Genomic DNA, 13,985 nt, shown 5'->3' on the forward strand with positions numbered 1-13,985 from the left:
TAGTTGTTTCTTTTGACGACACTACCCTTATGAATATTCATATACTTGCAAGAACTGACAGTCGCTGTGTCTGGCAGCGCGTGGTCACAGCTAGCACAGCGTAGCCTTCGAATGCAGGCCCATCGTGGGCGCGCACAGAACAAGGCACAGCGACTGTGGAGAGTCTAGGTGTAGCCGTGCAATTTTCCTGCCAAATGCTGCGAAAACCCGCTCGTTTTGTCTATTGTTTCCTGTCATTTTACTATTTCTTACCACGTAATACTAGGAGAAGTAAGACATGGTGATCAACAGTTGGTTGTGGGCCAAGTCGTCGCGGGCCGGTACGTTGTGGGACCAGATTCTCTGTATCCGTGTACGTCAATGCGGTGACCGTCTTCCAACAACATCTCCCGTGTCCTGCTCTGGCTTGCCGATCATGGTCTTGAGTGTAACTTTTGTGTTAGGCATTGTGCTTGTTGCTGGTCTACATATATAGGCAATGTTGATCATTTTCACTGTACTGTACATAGCATTCTGTACAACCAGCGTGAACGCGCGCGATCAAAGCTTTTTGTTCACTGTGTCTGCGTGCAGTAAACTCAGCAACATAACGTGCTGAGTGTAGTGTCCCAATGTTCGTAGCTCTACACGAGTTTATAGATAGAAATACACCACTGAAGTTCGTTTCCGATCTTAATATTTTACTATTGCATGATGTTGAGTCTTACAAAGGCGTTAACAAAGTGAGGGACCGCTCCCATCTCACTCCTATTGAAGTTGAGAAGACTTATGTTTACAAAAATTTATGTTTATCAACAAAAAAATCACGCACGCGCAGCGCGACGACCACTGCGCTTTAAATAGAACACATTTAACATGTAACGTACACTTTAGAAATTTCTCATCGACATATTTGCTGAGATGTAAAAATATCTCGTCTGTAGCTCGATGTCATCATCATCTCTAAAGCGATCAGATAAGACAAAACCGAGGTATTTTTTTCTCAGAAACAACATATAATTTAACACCGTTGAGATACACAGAAGGAATTTTACACATCCAACCGTGATTTTGAAAAATAGACATCATACAGTTAGACTCTTTGCTATTAAAAATGATGTCATATATACCACCATAGCAAGTGCAAACATCTATCAGTTTCTGTGTACCTTTCGCAGAAGGACTAATTAAGCATATATCATCTGTATACATTAAGTGATTTACAAAAACACCACCGATATTGCAGCCTGTATGCAAATTTGTTAAGAGTACTGTGATGATTTTTGGGACTACATTGTTTTGTGCCCATGTATACCATTCATATGTATGAGTAAATAGTGATCCTTTCACTGGCGTATGGATATGAAAGTGCTTACCATGTGCTTTTGGAGTTATGGCGTTTTGCAATAAAGGTGTTAGTGTTCAGTTGTAAAGAACAAGACCTCGTCGTGATTGAATTTGAGTATCGGTGGATGCGAGATCATGACAATTGGTGGCAGCCAATGGGATTGACGAGGTAGGCGAGTGCCAACATCATTCTGAAAACGGACCCGAAGGAATTCAACTCTGAAGTAAGAGGCAAGTTTGCCATGCACCTGTTGCAGATACAGTGCAGTGATTTGAGCGCGGGAAAGTCACAGAGCCAGTTGAGTCGACGGACTGACTTGTGGTTGTTACTGTAAGTAAACTGTTGTGACTGAGAACCGAGTTCAGGCAACTTGTGAATATTCCTGTGTCTATAAACTGTGAACTGAGGTCGGAACTAACACAAATTGATAACTGTTGAAGACTGTCATAGACGGTACAGTTAAGAGAACTTTGCATGTGTAGTGATGGAGAGAGTCTGTCTGCAAGTTGAGCAACACAGAGAACTCTAGTATAACTACAGTTTAAACGCCAATTAAGAACTCGTCTGGTGATGAAGTAAGTCATCAAGATAGACAGGAGAAAGCCAAAACAAAATAAACGTTGAGACACTTGTACGTCGTAAAAGTTTGCAAGTGTAAAGTGAAACTCCGAAGCGACCTTCACTTGAACGTCTACAGTGAGGGGCCCATTCAAGGTTGTGTGAGTACCAGCCTAGGATTACCTCGTATACGTTAGTGTGTGTAGTGGTGGAAATACCCGCATGGTGTGCCTCCCGCATATGAACCAAGCCAGTGGAGTTCAAACGAGTGGTGCATTTTGAAGTGAAGTCGAAGCTATTGGCATAGCTTTGCTACGGAGAAGACTGAACGAAACCTTACAGTGAAATTGACTGTGTTTACGGTGCATTGTGAACGTAGATGTGTGGTATCGGACTTGATAAATTAACCACAGAGTAAAACAAATAACATTACGGTTATTGTGTTTTCAGTATTTGCATATCAGCTGTATGTATCAAGGTGGTTTTCAAGTCAAATATCAGAAAACCTGAATATATATTAATAGTATTACGGCTGTTTTCAGAGACACTGAACAGTTACTTGGTTGCATAGCAACAAGTGTACTACTATTGAACTGCAAGTATATTGCAACACATTGTGTGTATTAATTGCAAGTGAATTACTTCAGTTACAGTGTAATATTCAGTATTTTTTGAGAGAGCTTATTTGTCTGTACTTTCTTATCAGCATTCCAGTGCTGCAATACTAAAGCAGCTGTGTATGTATTTTGGGTATTGTTTACATTTTGTGTATTCAAAGAGTGTCCTTTTATTGATACCTTGTTGTGGTATATTATCAGTGTTAACTGTTTCACAGTTATTTTGGCTGAGTTGTGTACTGAGTAAGCCTAAGGGTGTACTGCAGTAAAGCCAAGATGAGTGACACTGAAAGACGTGAAGGTGACCACAGTGCAGCAGAGGCACTTGTACAGTTGGGGACACAAGAGCCAACCCAAGCTCCTAATCAAGACATGTTGACGCTTGAAAGGGAACGGCGTGCACATGATTTGCGGATTAGAGAAATGGAAGAAAAACAGCAGAAGCAGAATCAAGAGTTTCAGAAACAGAATCAAGAGTTTCAGCTTAAACTCCTGCAATTACAGACAGAGTTAGCTAATGCTAAGAAGTCAGAGTACAAGGGACCGAAAGTGCCAAAGTTCGAAGAGGGTGAAGATATTGATGCATACCTCAGAACTTTTGAGAAATTAGCCAAGGTACATGAATGGCCAGAGTCAACATGGGCGACTAGATTGGCTGGACTTTTGGCGGGAAAAGCACTTGATGCGTACTCAAAGTTACCCCCTGCAGAGAGTGAAGATTACAAGAAAGTTCGTAAAGCGATCTTGAAACGGTATGAACTTACCGGTGAAGCATATCGTTCAAAGTTTAGAACGATCAAGAAACAGAAAGATGATTCCTATGGTGAATGGAAAACTGTTCTTTCTGGATTTCTAGACAGATGGCTAGAAGCAGATGTCAACAGTTTTGATAAACTGAAGGATCTGATGCTAGTTGAGCAACTGCTAGAGATGTCCCCACCTTATCTGCAAGTATGGTTGAGGGAAAAGAAACCGAAGAATTCTGAAGAATTAGTTGACATGGCTGATCATTATGTGGAGACTCACAAGAAGAGCGAGCGTACTAATGGACGTCCTCCAGACGTAAAGAAGCAACCCAGTCAAGCAAACGATAAAGCTGACTCAAAGCAAGGTAAACCAAGGAGTATTCTCACATGTTACTCTTGTCACAAACCTGGACACAAAGCCAACAAATGCCCCAACAAGAAAGTCACTGAGGAAAGACAGAAGGCTTACAGATGTCGCGTCCAGCAGTTGGTGCCTAGTGGATGTCGTGATATGGCCAGAAACCGTGGAAACCGACACCGCTATCCTGGTAAGGTGAACAGTCAGCATGCCTGCATACTGAGAGACACAGGTTGTGACCAGACAATTGTCCATTCAGCTCTTGTACCTCCAGATACATATGTAGATGATCAGTTTGTGAACATTGAATTCGCTGATGGTAGCAGTAGACTCCTTCCTTTGGCTGTCATTCATATACAGTGTCAGTGCTATGAAGGTCAGATTTTGGCTGCTGTGTTGGACACTTTACCAGAGGATGTACTTCTTGGTAATGACATTGAAGACACTGATGACAGTAGTTGGTGTAAGCCAGCGTTCTTCGTCACCCGAAGACAAGCACAGTTGAAGCAGCAACAGCTTCAAGAGGAACTGATCGATATTCACAGAACTGGTGTGCAGCCAAAGCCAGTTCATATAGATGATGTTGTACCACTGAGTAACCGACAGTGTACTGCTGATGATGAGTCAGTTGATATTGCAGTGGAACAGATGAATGATATCTCTGGTGTTGAACATGTTGTGCCTGAGGACAATAGGGAAGCGCACACAACAACTGGAGAGACTGAAGAACCCAGAGAGACTGAGTCAATGACTCGTGACACTGAGTCACTGACGGAGGTCTGTGATGAGCAACAGTTGAGTTCTGATGCTGACAGTGGTGGACCAACCCAAGAAGTGGTTGATGAAGACTTTCCTTGTGAAGAGGAAGTGATTGATGTCTTTGATTTAGGGCCCACTAAATTGCGAGAGCTTCAGAAGAGTTGTTCTACTCTTAGCGGACTTCGCAAATTGGCAGTCGCAGCGAGCCAAGTTGCTAGTGAGGATATATGCTTCTATTGGAGAGATGGTTTCCTGTATAGGAAATGGACATCAAAAGTCAAGCCTGGGCGAACATTGAATCAGTTGGTAGTGCCAAGACAGTGTCGTGCAACACTACTTCGCCTTGCTCACGATATACCTCTTGCTGGACATCTTGGGGTAGAGAAGACGAAGACGCGCCTCCTTCAACACTACTACTGGCCAGGAATCTTTCCAGATGTAGCCAAGTATTGTCGTACTTGTGAAGCATGCCAGAAAGCTGCTACAAGAAAAGCTGGTATTAAAGCTAAACTCATTCCGATGCCTGTGTTGGAAGAACCATTTCAGCGTATAGCTATGGACATGATTGGTCCATTACCTGTAACGTCACGTGGTAATCGTTTCGTGTTAACCATATGTGATTACGCTACACGATATCCTGAAGCCATACCTGTACCTACATTAGAAGCAAAGAGGATAGCTGAGGAGTTGGTTACTGTGTTTAGCCGAGTTGGAATACCAAGAGAGATATTGTCAGACCAGGGTACTAATTTCCTGTCACATTTGATGGAAGATTTGTGTAAACTGTTACACATCAAGAAGTTGAAGACATCGCCATATCACCCAATGGCTAATGGTCTTGTGGAGAATTTTAACGGAACGTTGAAATCCATGTTGAAGAAGTTCGCAGCAACGAGCCCAGAGAGTTGGGACAGATACATTCCGTACTTGTTGTTCGCATATAGAGAAGTGCCGCAGCAATCTACTGGCTTCTCCCCATTTGAACTTCTCTATGGACGCCAGGTTAGAGGACCGTTGGCAATCATGAGAGAGTCCTGGACCGGAGAATTGCCTAGTGAAGAGAACTTAGCACAGTTTGTTGTTGAGACTCGTGACAGATTAGCGCAGATGACCGATCTGGCTACAGAAAACCTGTCCACCGCTCAGAAGAAGCAGAAAGTATGGTATGACCGAACTGCGAGAGAAAGAGAGTTCCAGATAGGGGACCAGGTGCTGATTTTGTTGCCATCGTCCACCAACAAATTGCAAGCACAATGGCAGGGACCATACAAAGTAACCAAGAGGATTTCTACAGTTGACTATGAAGTAGAGCTGGGAAACAAGAGAAAGAAGAAGAAAGTGTATCATGTGAACATGTTGCGAAAGTGGTTTTCAAGAGAAGGGACTGCCTTTCTTGTGAGGAAAACCGATGAAGACTATGATGAGTCTGTGCCAGTGGAAATGGATATTTTGCCATTTGATGTCTTCCGAGGAGACATGGAAAGATGTTGAGATATACAGTGGATTGACAGATGTACAGAGGGCAGAAGCAACAGCGTTGTTAGAAGAGTTCAGTGATTTGTTTACTGACTGTCCTGGACGCACACCACTCATAGAGCATAGTATTACTACAACCACAGAACAACCTGTTCGGCTCAGACCCTACAGACTTCCTGAGTCTTTGAAGGAAACGGTCAAGGTGGAACTGAGTAAGATGCTGAAGGCCGGTATAATACAGAAGTCACATAGTCCGTACGCTGCTCCTATTATTCTTGTGAAGAAAAAAGACCAATCATGGCGTTTCTGCGTTGACTATCGCGGACTGAACAAAGTGACGGAGTTTGACCCATTTCCCATGCCGCGTACAGATGAGATGATTGAGAAGTTAGGGATGGCCAACTATATAACCAGTATCGACCTAACTAAAGGGTATTGGCAGATACCTTTGGACAGAGATGCCAGAGCCAAGTCTGCATTCATCACACCATATGGCCAGTATGAATTCCTTGTGATGCCCTTTGGTATGCAAAACGCCCCCGCAACCTTTATGAGGTTGATGCAGATGGTACTTGATGGATGTCAAGAGTTCGCCAGTTCATACTTTGATGATGTTGATACTGCCGATCAAACATGGAATGAGCATATTGAGCACCTCAGACGGCTGTTTGTCAGAATCAGAGATGCGGGACTGACAATTCGACCAAGCAAATGTAAAGTTGGATTTCCAGAAGTTCCAGTGGTTGGACACATTGCAGGATGTGGCAAAGTGAAACCCCAGCCAGAGAAAATTAAAGCAGTACAGAGTTTTCCAAGACCAGTAACGAAAACTGATGTCAGAGCGTTCCTAGGCCTAGTTGGATACTACAGGCGTTTTATACCCAACTTTTCAAGTATTGCTTGTCCGTTGACAGAGTTAACCAAGAAAGGTGTACCTACACGAGTAAGCTGGACCACAGAGTGTGAAGAGGCTTTTACAGAGCTGAAGAAGTTACTGACTTCGTATCCTGTGTTGAGCAATCCTGACTTCAACAAGCCCTTCATCGTCCAGGTGGATGCAAGTACAGAGGGATTGGCGCTGTACTTAGCCAAGTTGATGATGACAACGAAGAGCACCCTATTGCTTACTTAAGTCGCAAGCTCGCTCAGAGAGAAATTAACTATTCTACCATAGAGCGGGAATGTTTGAGTATTGTTTGGGCTATACAATCATTGAGACATTACCTGTTTGGTAAGCATTTTATTGTTCAAACCGATCATCATCCGTTGCGTTGGTTGTTACATATGAAAGATAAAAATCAGAGACTTTTGCGATGGAGTTTGATACTTCAAGAGTACTCATTTGACATTGTTCATCGTGAGGGTACTGCAAACAGTAATGCAGATGGTTTGTCTCGTGCATGGGCAAATTAAAGCCCTAAAAATCATTTGAGCCATAATGTGATATGCTCCAGACTTTTGCTATTGATGACACATTGAGTATTATTCTTTCCCAGTGCTCTTATGCTTTTTCAGAAACTGGTTTCTGACTTCATAAGGGGGGAGGAATGTGATGATTTTTGGGACTACATTGTTTTGTGCCCATGTATACCATTCATATGTATGAGTAAATAGTGATCCTTTCACTGGCGTATGGATATGAAAGTGCTTACCATGTGCTTTTGGAGTTATGGCGTTTTGCAATAAAGGTGTTAGTGTTCAGTTGTAAAGAACAAGACCTCGTCGTGATTGAATTTGAGTATCGGTGGATGCGAGATCATGACAAGTACACTCAAGTCGTCCATATACATATTAAAAAGCTTAGGTGACAGAATACCACCCTGCTTGACACCCTTTGTCACAGCAAAACTACTCGATGTGCGAGCACCCCAACGAATAGCAATAAATTGAGTTCTATACTAACAAACAAGGAATCTAACTATGAAAACAAAGGTATTGCGTTGAATAAACTTTTTGAAAAGGGTCCAACGGTTAACTCTGTCAAAACCCTTACAGGCATCCATAAACTTGGTAATAAATACATTGCTGCCATAACTTCTGTAATAATGAATGATTTCCTTCAAAATAAAAACACACATATCAGTGGAGTGACCTGATTTGAAACCAAACTGGTGATCTGTCGTCCCTAGATATGATTCAATATGACGCAATATTACTAACTAGAGAATACTAGAAGCAACAGTACAAAGAGCAATAGGACGATAGTTATTTTTGTCAATTATGTCACCATTTTATCTTTGGTGATAGGAACTAGAATAGTGTTCGAAAGTCTTTCGGGGCAAACTAATGAGCAAACATGGCCGTTAAGCACACACTGAGGAAAGTGGAAACTTTACTGCTGGCATACATAAAGTGTTCGGAGGTTGGAAATAGCATCACGCATATCACCAGGGAAGACAGTGAAAATATCTCCCAAAGTACAATTGTCAATAGCATCAAATACAAATTTCTTATCCTTAGTATTATTTGCAGAATTATACTATGTCACAATAATGGTTACGACACATGTCAACAATGTCTTCATAACCTGTACAGCCATTAATATTATATGGTCTAGCCATGTGATTTTTCTTGCTATTAACAGAATTCCAAAATATCTTACAATTACCAGAGGAAAGATTAGTCGCCATAGCATCAGTTTTAATCTGTTCCTCATCACGGCGGCACAGTCGCAAAGCATACTTAAAGTGCGCATGCGTATGTCGTTTAAGGTCATACAAAGGACCACTCCTAGGTTTCCCAAAATCACGCGCAATAGAATGGACCTATTTCACATGGTCATTCCATCCTATAATATTACAATCCTACTATAATATTACAATCCTTACTGTGAGTTTTTGACAAAATATGAGTGACAGCATCGGAAAGAGTTTTGATAATATTATCATAGAAACTACAAATACTCTTTGCGTGTATAGGATTTTTGCAATTGATATCTTTACAGCATAATGCTTCTGTAGGAATGGTGATGTCAGAAAGGAGCCTATCTATAGTTAAGCAATAATGCACCCACTCCCGGCTCATAATGGACGAAAGCAAACTTTGCACGACATAATGTACGAGGCGAAGCCGAGTACATTATGGAGTGCAAAGTTTGCTTGAGTCCATTATGGGCCGGGAGGGGGTGCATTATTGCTATTATTTTATAGTTTTGGCAATGCCAGTGAATTTGTAGTTGTAGAAAACGAATAAAAAAGGAAATTTTATCTGAGTTTGAAGCCAGTGAGCGTCGTCCAGCATGATCGGCCCCGGCTCTGTACATATTACATGCACTCCACACTGCACAGTGCACTGCACTGAACACGCACGTTCAGCACAAAAAATGACCAGCACTTTCACGGTTCATTTTGAATTGAAAAACGATGTATTTTCGAAGGAAATGAAAAGTAACTGCATCCCTACCGTCTATATCAAACTTGAAACATCACCTTTAAATATCATGCCATTCAAAAAATCGACACGGTGAAATGCCAGAGATGAAGAAAACGGAATGTTCATGCATCGACATCAGTATGATCAGGGAGCTTGATCAGCGAGCTGCATGCGATGGTATCAGCTGATCAATACGATCATTATTATGTCGCTAGTAGTACAGCATTCATTACAAACGATATCAACAGAGTTTAACATTGTTATTCAAATGTTTATATTTCAATAATAATTGTGTCTATAAATTTAATTTTCGATGGCTCCTTGAGAAGAGCTATTTTATTTCGGCGAACGACAGAACTTGACGTAAACGGGTGCTTGAAAGGTACAGTTGACAAACATACTAGAGGGTTTCGATACCGTCGCGATATCGAGAACAAGGCAAGGTAAAATCACAGACATGGAGAAAAAAACGATGAATGAAAGTTGTCTCGGATTACAGTCAGTGCATCAGAATTAGGTGGCCGAGATGTTAGATCAACGGAGAGTCCACGGTCGTCATGATTGTTGGTAGCAGCTGACCTTGGACCGAGACTTTGAATGGCTCCGTAGTAATTTCCGTAGACACTTCCGGTCAAGGTTGATGACAGCAAGCTGCCGTTGTTGGCCCGTTTACGGCTGATTCGAGTAGCCTTTCACGCTTGCATCGTTTACATGGCCACTGACATACATAATATGCCATGTGTCAAATCCAGTATCGTCTAGGAGTTTGCAAACGTACTGAGTTCTGTTTCACCTATACGGCAACGAAGCGAACCATGTTGTAAACAAACGTGGTAGTATAACCAGCGTATCGGCCGGGGACTGCATGCTGAGCGCCAGCCAGACAGACGGCAAGTGCGTGCGTGAGGACTCAAAAAGTGTAATAAATCGTACAGTAAGACATTATTACCAATATTGTGAACCATTGTCAAGATTTATAGTTTTGTGTATTACATGGTTTATCCGATATTTCCCCTCCTTTTAAATGCGCAGTCCTTTTTTCGTTTTCCAAAAAAAAACTTGCTCACTGTGGGGCCGCAATGCTGAATAATGGAATACATTATCAGTAATAATGTATGGATATGACGTCACAAAATTCACTGGTATTGACAAAGCTATAATATAATATCTGTAATAGTGAAGTATGTGTCACGCTGGTTTTCGATGATACTAGCCCAATTCACCCGAGATTCTGCTTCACTTTCATCAATATGATTACTTTGACACGAGGGTAAGACGCCAATATCGCACACAACACAAAGTGGAAGATGGTCAGCTGATATCACATCATGCATAATATCCATAGACTTGATACATTTATGAGCTGTATACTTAAGCAATAAAGCACACCCAGCGATTGTATACCACGAGATTTTGACAAGTTGACGACATATATGCACGAGCGATAGCGAGTGCATATATGAATTGAAATGGTCAAAATCGAGTGGTATACGTCGCTGGGTGTGATTTATTGCTATTATATCATAACAGTATATTGAAATTTTAGCTCGGAACGTCATAAAAGGACTTTTCCTCAAGCTGAGAGCTAGCGCGCATGCCAGCCGCGTCTCGACCAATCAGATCGCTGTATTTGCACCATCAATATATTGGTATGATATAATAAGAAATACAGTGGTCTAACCAAGAGGTAGTACCATTGGCACCACTTACGTACGTGAATGAATTTAGAGGTAGAAAAGCCCTGTCAGAAATACGGTAGTTATATTCATCACAAAAACTTTGTAATAACTTACCGAAAGATGAATTGGAATCCGCATTCTAATCACCAATTATCATTGTACTATAATTGTCAGGGGACTGTTCAATAAAGTAAACATTGGGTAAACACTCTACACAATCATCATTATTTTCCCTACTACAAGTGGGCATGTAAACACAAAGAATTAACAATTTACTGTTGACATTATATACTTCAAAACCGATTATTCTATTATCATTAAATGATCTTACTTAACCCTTTGAGCGCTGTAATTTTCTCCTGCCAAAATTTTAGTGGAAAATTTCACCAATTTTTATGATTTTTTCTGTAATATTTTGATAATTTTGGGGCAGATGGACATTCAATTTAATTTGCTACAGTTTTTCTCAAAATTTTGGCAAAAATATGAGAAAAATTGACTGTGGTTGATGTTATATAAGGGACAAAAATATACTTTGGCGCTCAAAGGGTTAAATGTGTGACCAATAGACTTGCGCCATAAATTGCAACGCCCCCAAACGGTCGACCAATGATGTTCTCACTTGTGTCAACAGGGGACTTACCAAAGTAAACAAAGTCGTCATGAACGAAGGATAAAAAAGAAATGTCATCCTTAGTAAACCATTGTTCTTGTAATAGGCATATGCCATGACATTCGCACAAAATCTCTTACAGCTTGCAACGAATTCTTGATAGAACGACAGTTGTAGGATACAATACGAAGTTCCCCATCTAGGATTTACGGGGTTGGTAAAATTTTCGAATTAGCACCTTCCGGCCAAACATCAGGATTCATCAATGACGCAATATTATTCGGTTTCACAGCAGTACAAAACGACGCGCAGGAATCATATTTCGTTTTAAGCTTATCACAGTCAATGGTATCAATACGCATGGTTTCTCGTATGTATCGCACAATATGCTCTATATCAGTTTCTGGCCTTAATCTGCTAACAAAGACACGCTTTCTTTGTGTAGCAGTTTTTGAAGTCCGGTATGCTGACGTTTATCAAGTATACATTTACTACGACTGGTGTCAGCTGGACGTATCAGCTCCTTGGTCGTAGTAGCAGGTGAACGGCGGTCTCCAAGACGATCATTGGTTAACTTGAGGTAATTAAGGTAACTTAAGGTCATCTCAGTTTCGTTATTTAAATGTCTTTTGTTTGTTTAAATGTATTTTAAACAACATCATGGAACATGATTTCAAAGTGAAGTTTTGGTGAAACCTATTCTGCACTAGCACTTAGGTAGAGTATACCACAACGACTTTTCCGTCCACAATGTAAATAAAGCAATGCAGAAAGCATTGGCGCCGGGCACTGTACAGTATAATGGTTACAGCAACGAGCGGAACTACCCACGGGTAGCGCAGTATCAGTCAATTCTAATTTTTGCATGTAGAAATGCAAGAAACATCTTTGTAATATTGATATTTTCTTGAAACTTTCAAAAACACTAGGCAAGAGAATTTCGCATAAAAACTATACCCAAAAAGTGGTGTCGTCTTGCTAAATTTCGAGACAAAAATACCACGATTATGTATTTCTACACAAATGAACTTGCAAAAACATGCTGAATCTACGGTTTTCCTAAATCATCTTTGATAAACTCATCATCATGTAACGTCATTATCTAGTAAGCAACACTCATATTTCCTCATATAATCTAACAGTCATTTGTTAAGATTTTTTCTGAACGCTATTGCTCCATGACATAGTAATACTTTGTTCCCAACCAGGACTCTACATGTTAAGGGCTGACAGTTATCTTAAAGCAGTAAAGTCGCAATTGTAGAGGGTGTATATTAAAAAAGCGAGATGGAATCCACTCTTGCTTATCAGTTTGATTGTCTACTGTACTCTACACAGAACATACAAAAGTCAGAAAAAATAACAATATTTTCGAACAACATTTAGTTGTGTGTTTTGCTGAAATTATGGGTAAAAAATAAGTGCAAGCCGGGCTTGAGGTAGTATGCGCCTCGAAAATGAAAGTGAAAACGTTCGCTCAAATTTCCTCAAGGAATATTTCAACCATTCTCTTTTACAATAAAAAATAAAAATCGGGGATCGCCGTTCAATTTTTTTTGTACTAGAGAAACAAATTACCAAAAATTTACCGTACGGTGCCCGGCGCCCATGCTCATAGCGTTGCTTTACTTACTTACAGTTTACGAACGCCCTCAACAGATAGAGAATGTGAGAATGGAGTACCTTCGTTTTTGTTCTCTGGGGACGTACACATGAAGCATGTTTACTTCAAACACACAATGACTGAATCTGTTTGACATTGATGCGAAACGCAGGGAACTAAGTAAAACTATTACCTGCCCAATCTCTGCCGATGGCTGTTGGTGATAGAAATTGCGTTTCATGACATTTATCGAAATCCTTTGTCATCTTTTGAGTCGCAGATTACTTTTCAATTTAAAACAACTGAAAAAACCAACGTCAGTAACGTAAGTCTGAGAGTGTGTGTTAGAGCTCACGCAAAAATACTCCGTGTAGCCATAATGCTAAATTGCTAGCGAAAAGGTCAATTGCTAAGATAATGGAAGTTTGAAATTTAGCCATTCATTGCTCTAATAGTGCAGCTCCTGTAAATACAAGAGCACCAGAGATCTATTGCCTCAGCAAACATAATGCTGCTGTTGCAATGAGAAAAGGTACACTGACCATCACTACTAGCTGTGAAATAACGTCAAAACATAATTCATTTTGAAATGATATAAACTTTATCTGCATTTCTGTCAATTAAAATGAATACCAAAACACATTTTACGGAGTTGATAAATACAATGTTAGTACAGTATCTAATTTAGTAGTGTGAGAATGGAAATTCTCACCGGTGAGAATTTGTTCTCACACTTGATTCTCGCCAAGGAGTGCATTTCTCACCAATCTCCAGTGGAGATTAAAGTTTTCTCACCGACAACGGTGAGAGTAAGAACAGATTCTCTCCGATTGCGAGAAAGCGTCATTTTCTCGCTCTAGTCTCGCAATGTTTCCCT

The 13,985-nt window shown here is 40.7% G+C and overlaps 1 protein-coding gene across 1 annotated transcript; it reads left to right on the forward strand.

The window, feature by feature from the left end:
• Positions 1-2,416: 2,416 nt before the first annotated feature.
• On the forward strand, positions 2,417-5,856 carry LOC139128774 (uncharacterized). The gene has a single exon (XM_070694493.1). The coding sequence runs from the start codon at positions 2,779-2,781 to the stop codon at positions 5,854-5,856; it is 3,078 nt and encodes a 1,025-aa protein (XP_070550594.1). The 5' UTR covers positions 2,417-2,778.
• The last annotated feature ends 8,129 nt before the right edge of the window (positions 5,857-13,985 follow it).

Source organism: Ptychodera flava, unplaced genomic scaffold, assembly GCF_041260155.1.
Source record: "Ptychodera flava strain L36383 unplaced genomic scaffold, AS_Pfla_20210202 Scaffold_69__1_contigs__length_637330_pilon, whole genome shotgun sequence".
Taxonomy (NCBI): domain Eukaryota; kingdom Metazoa; phylum Hemichordata; class Enteropneusta; family Ptychoderidae; genus Ptychodera; species Ptychodera flava.

Excerpts from the sequence above, each read along its gene's own strand:
- LOC139128774 (XM_070694493.1), top strand. The coding sequence starts at position 2,779 with ATGAGTGACACTGAAAGACGTGAAGGTGACCACAGTGCAGCAGAGGCA.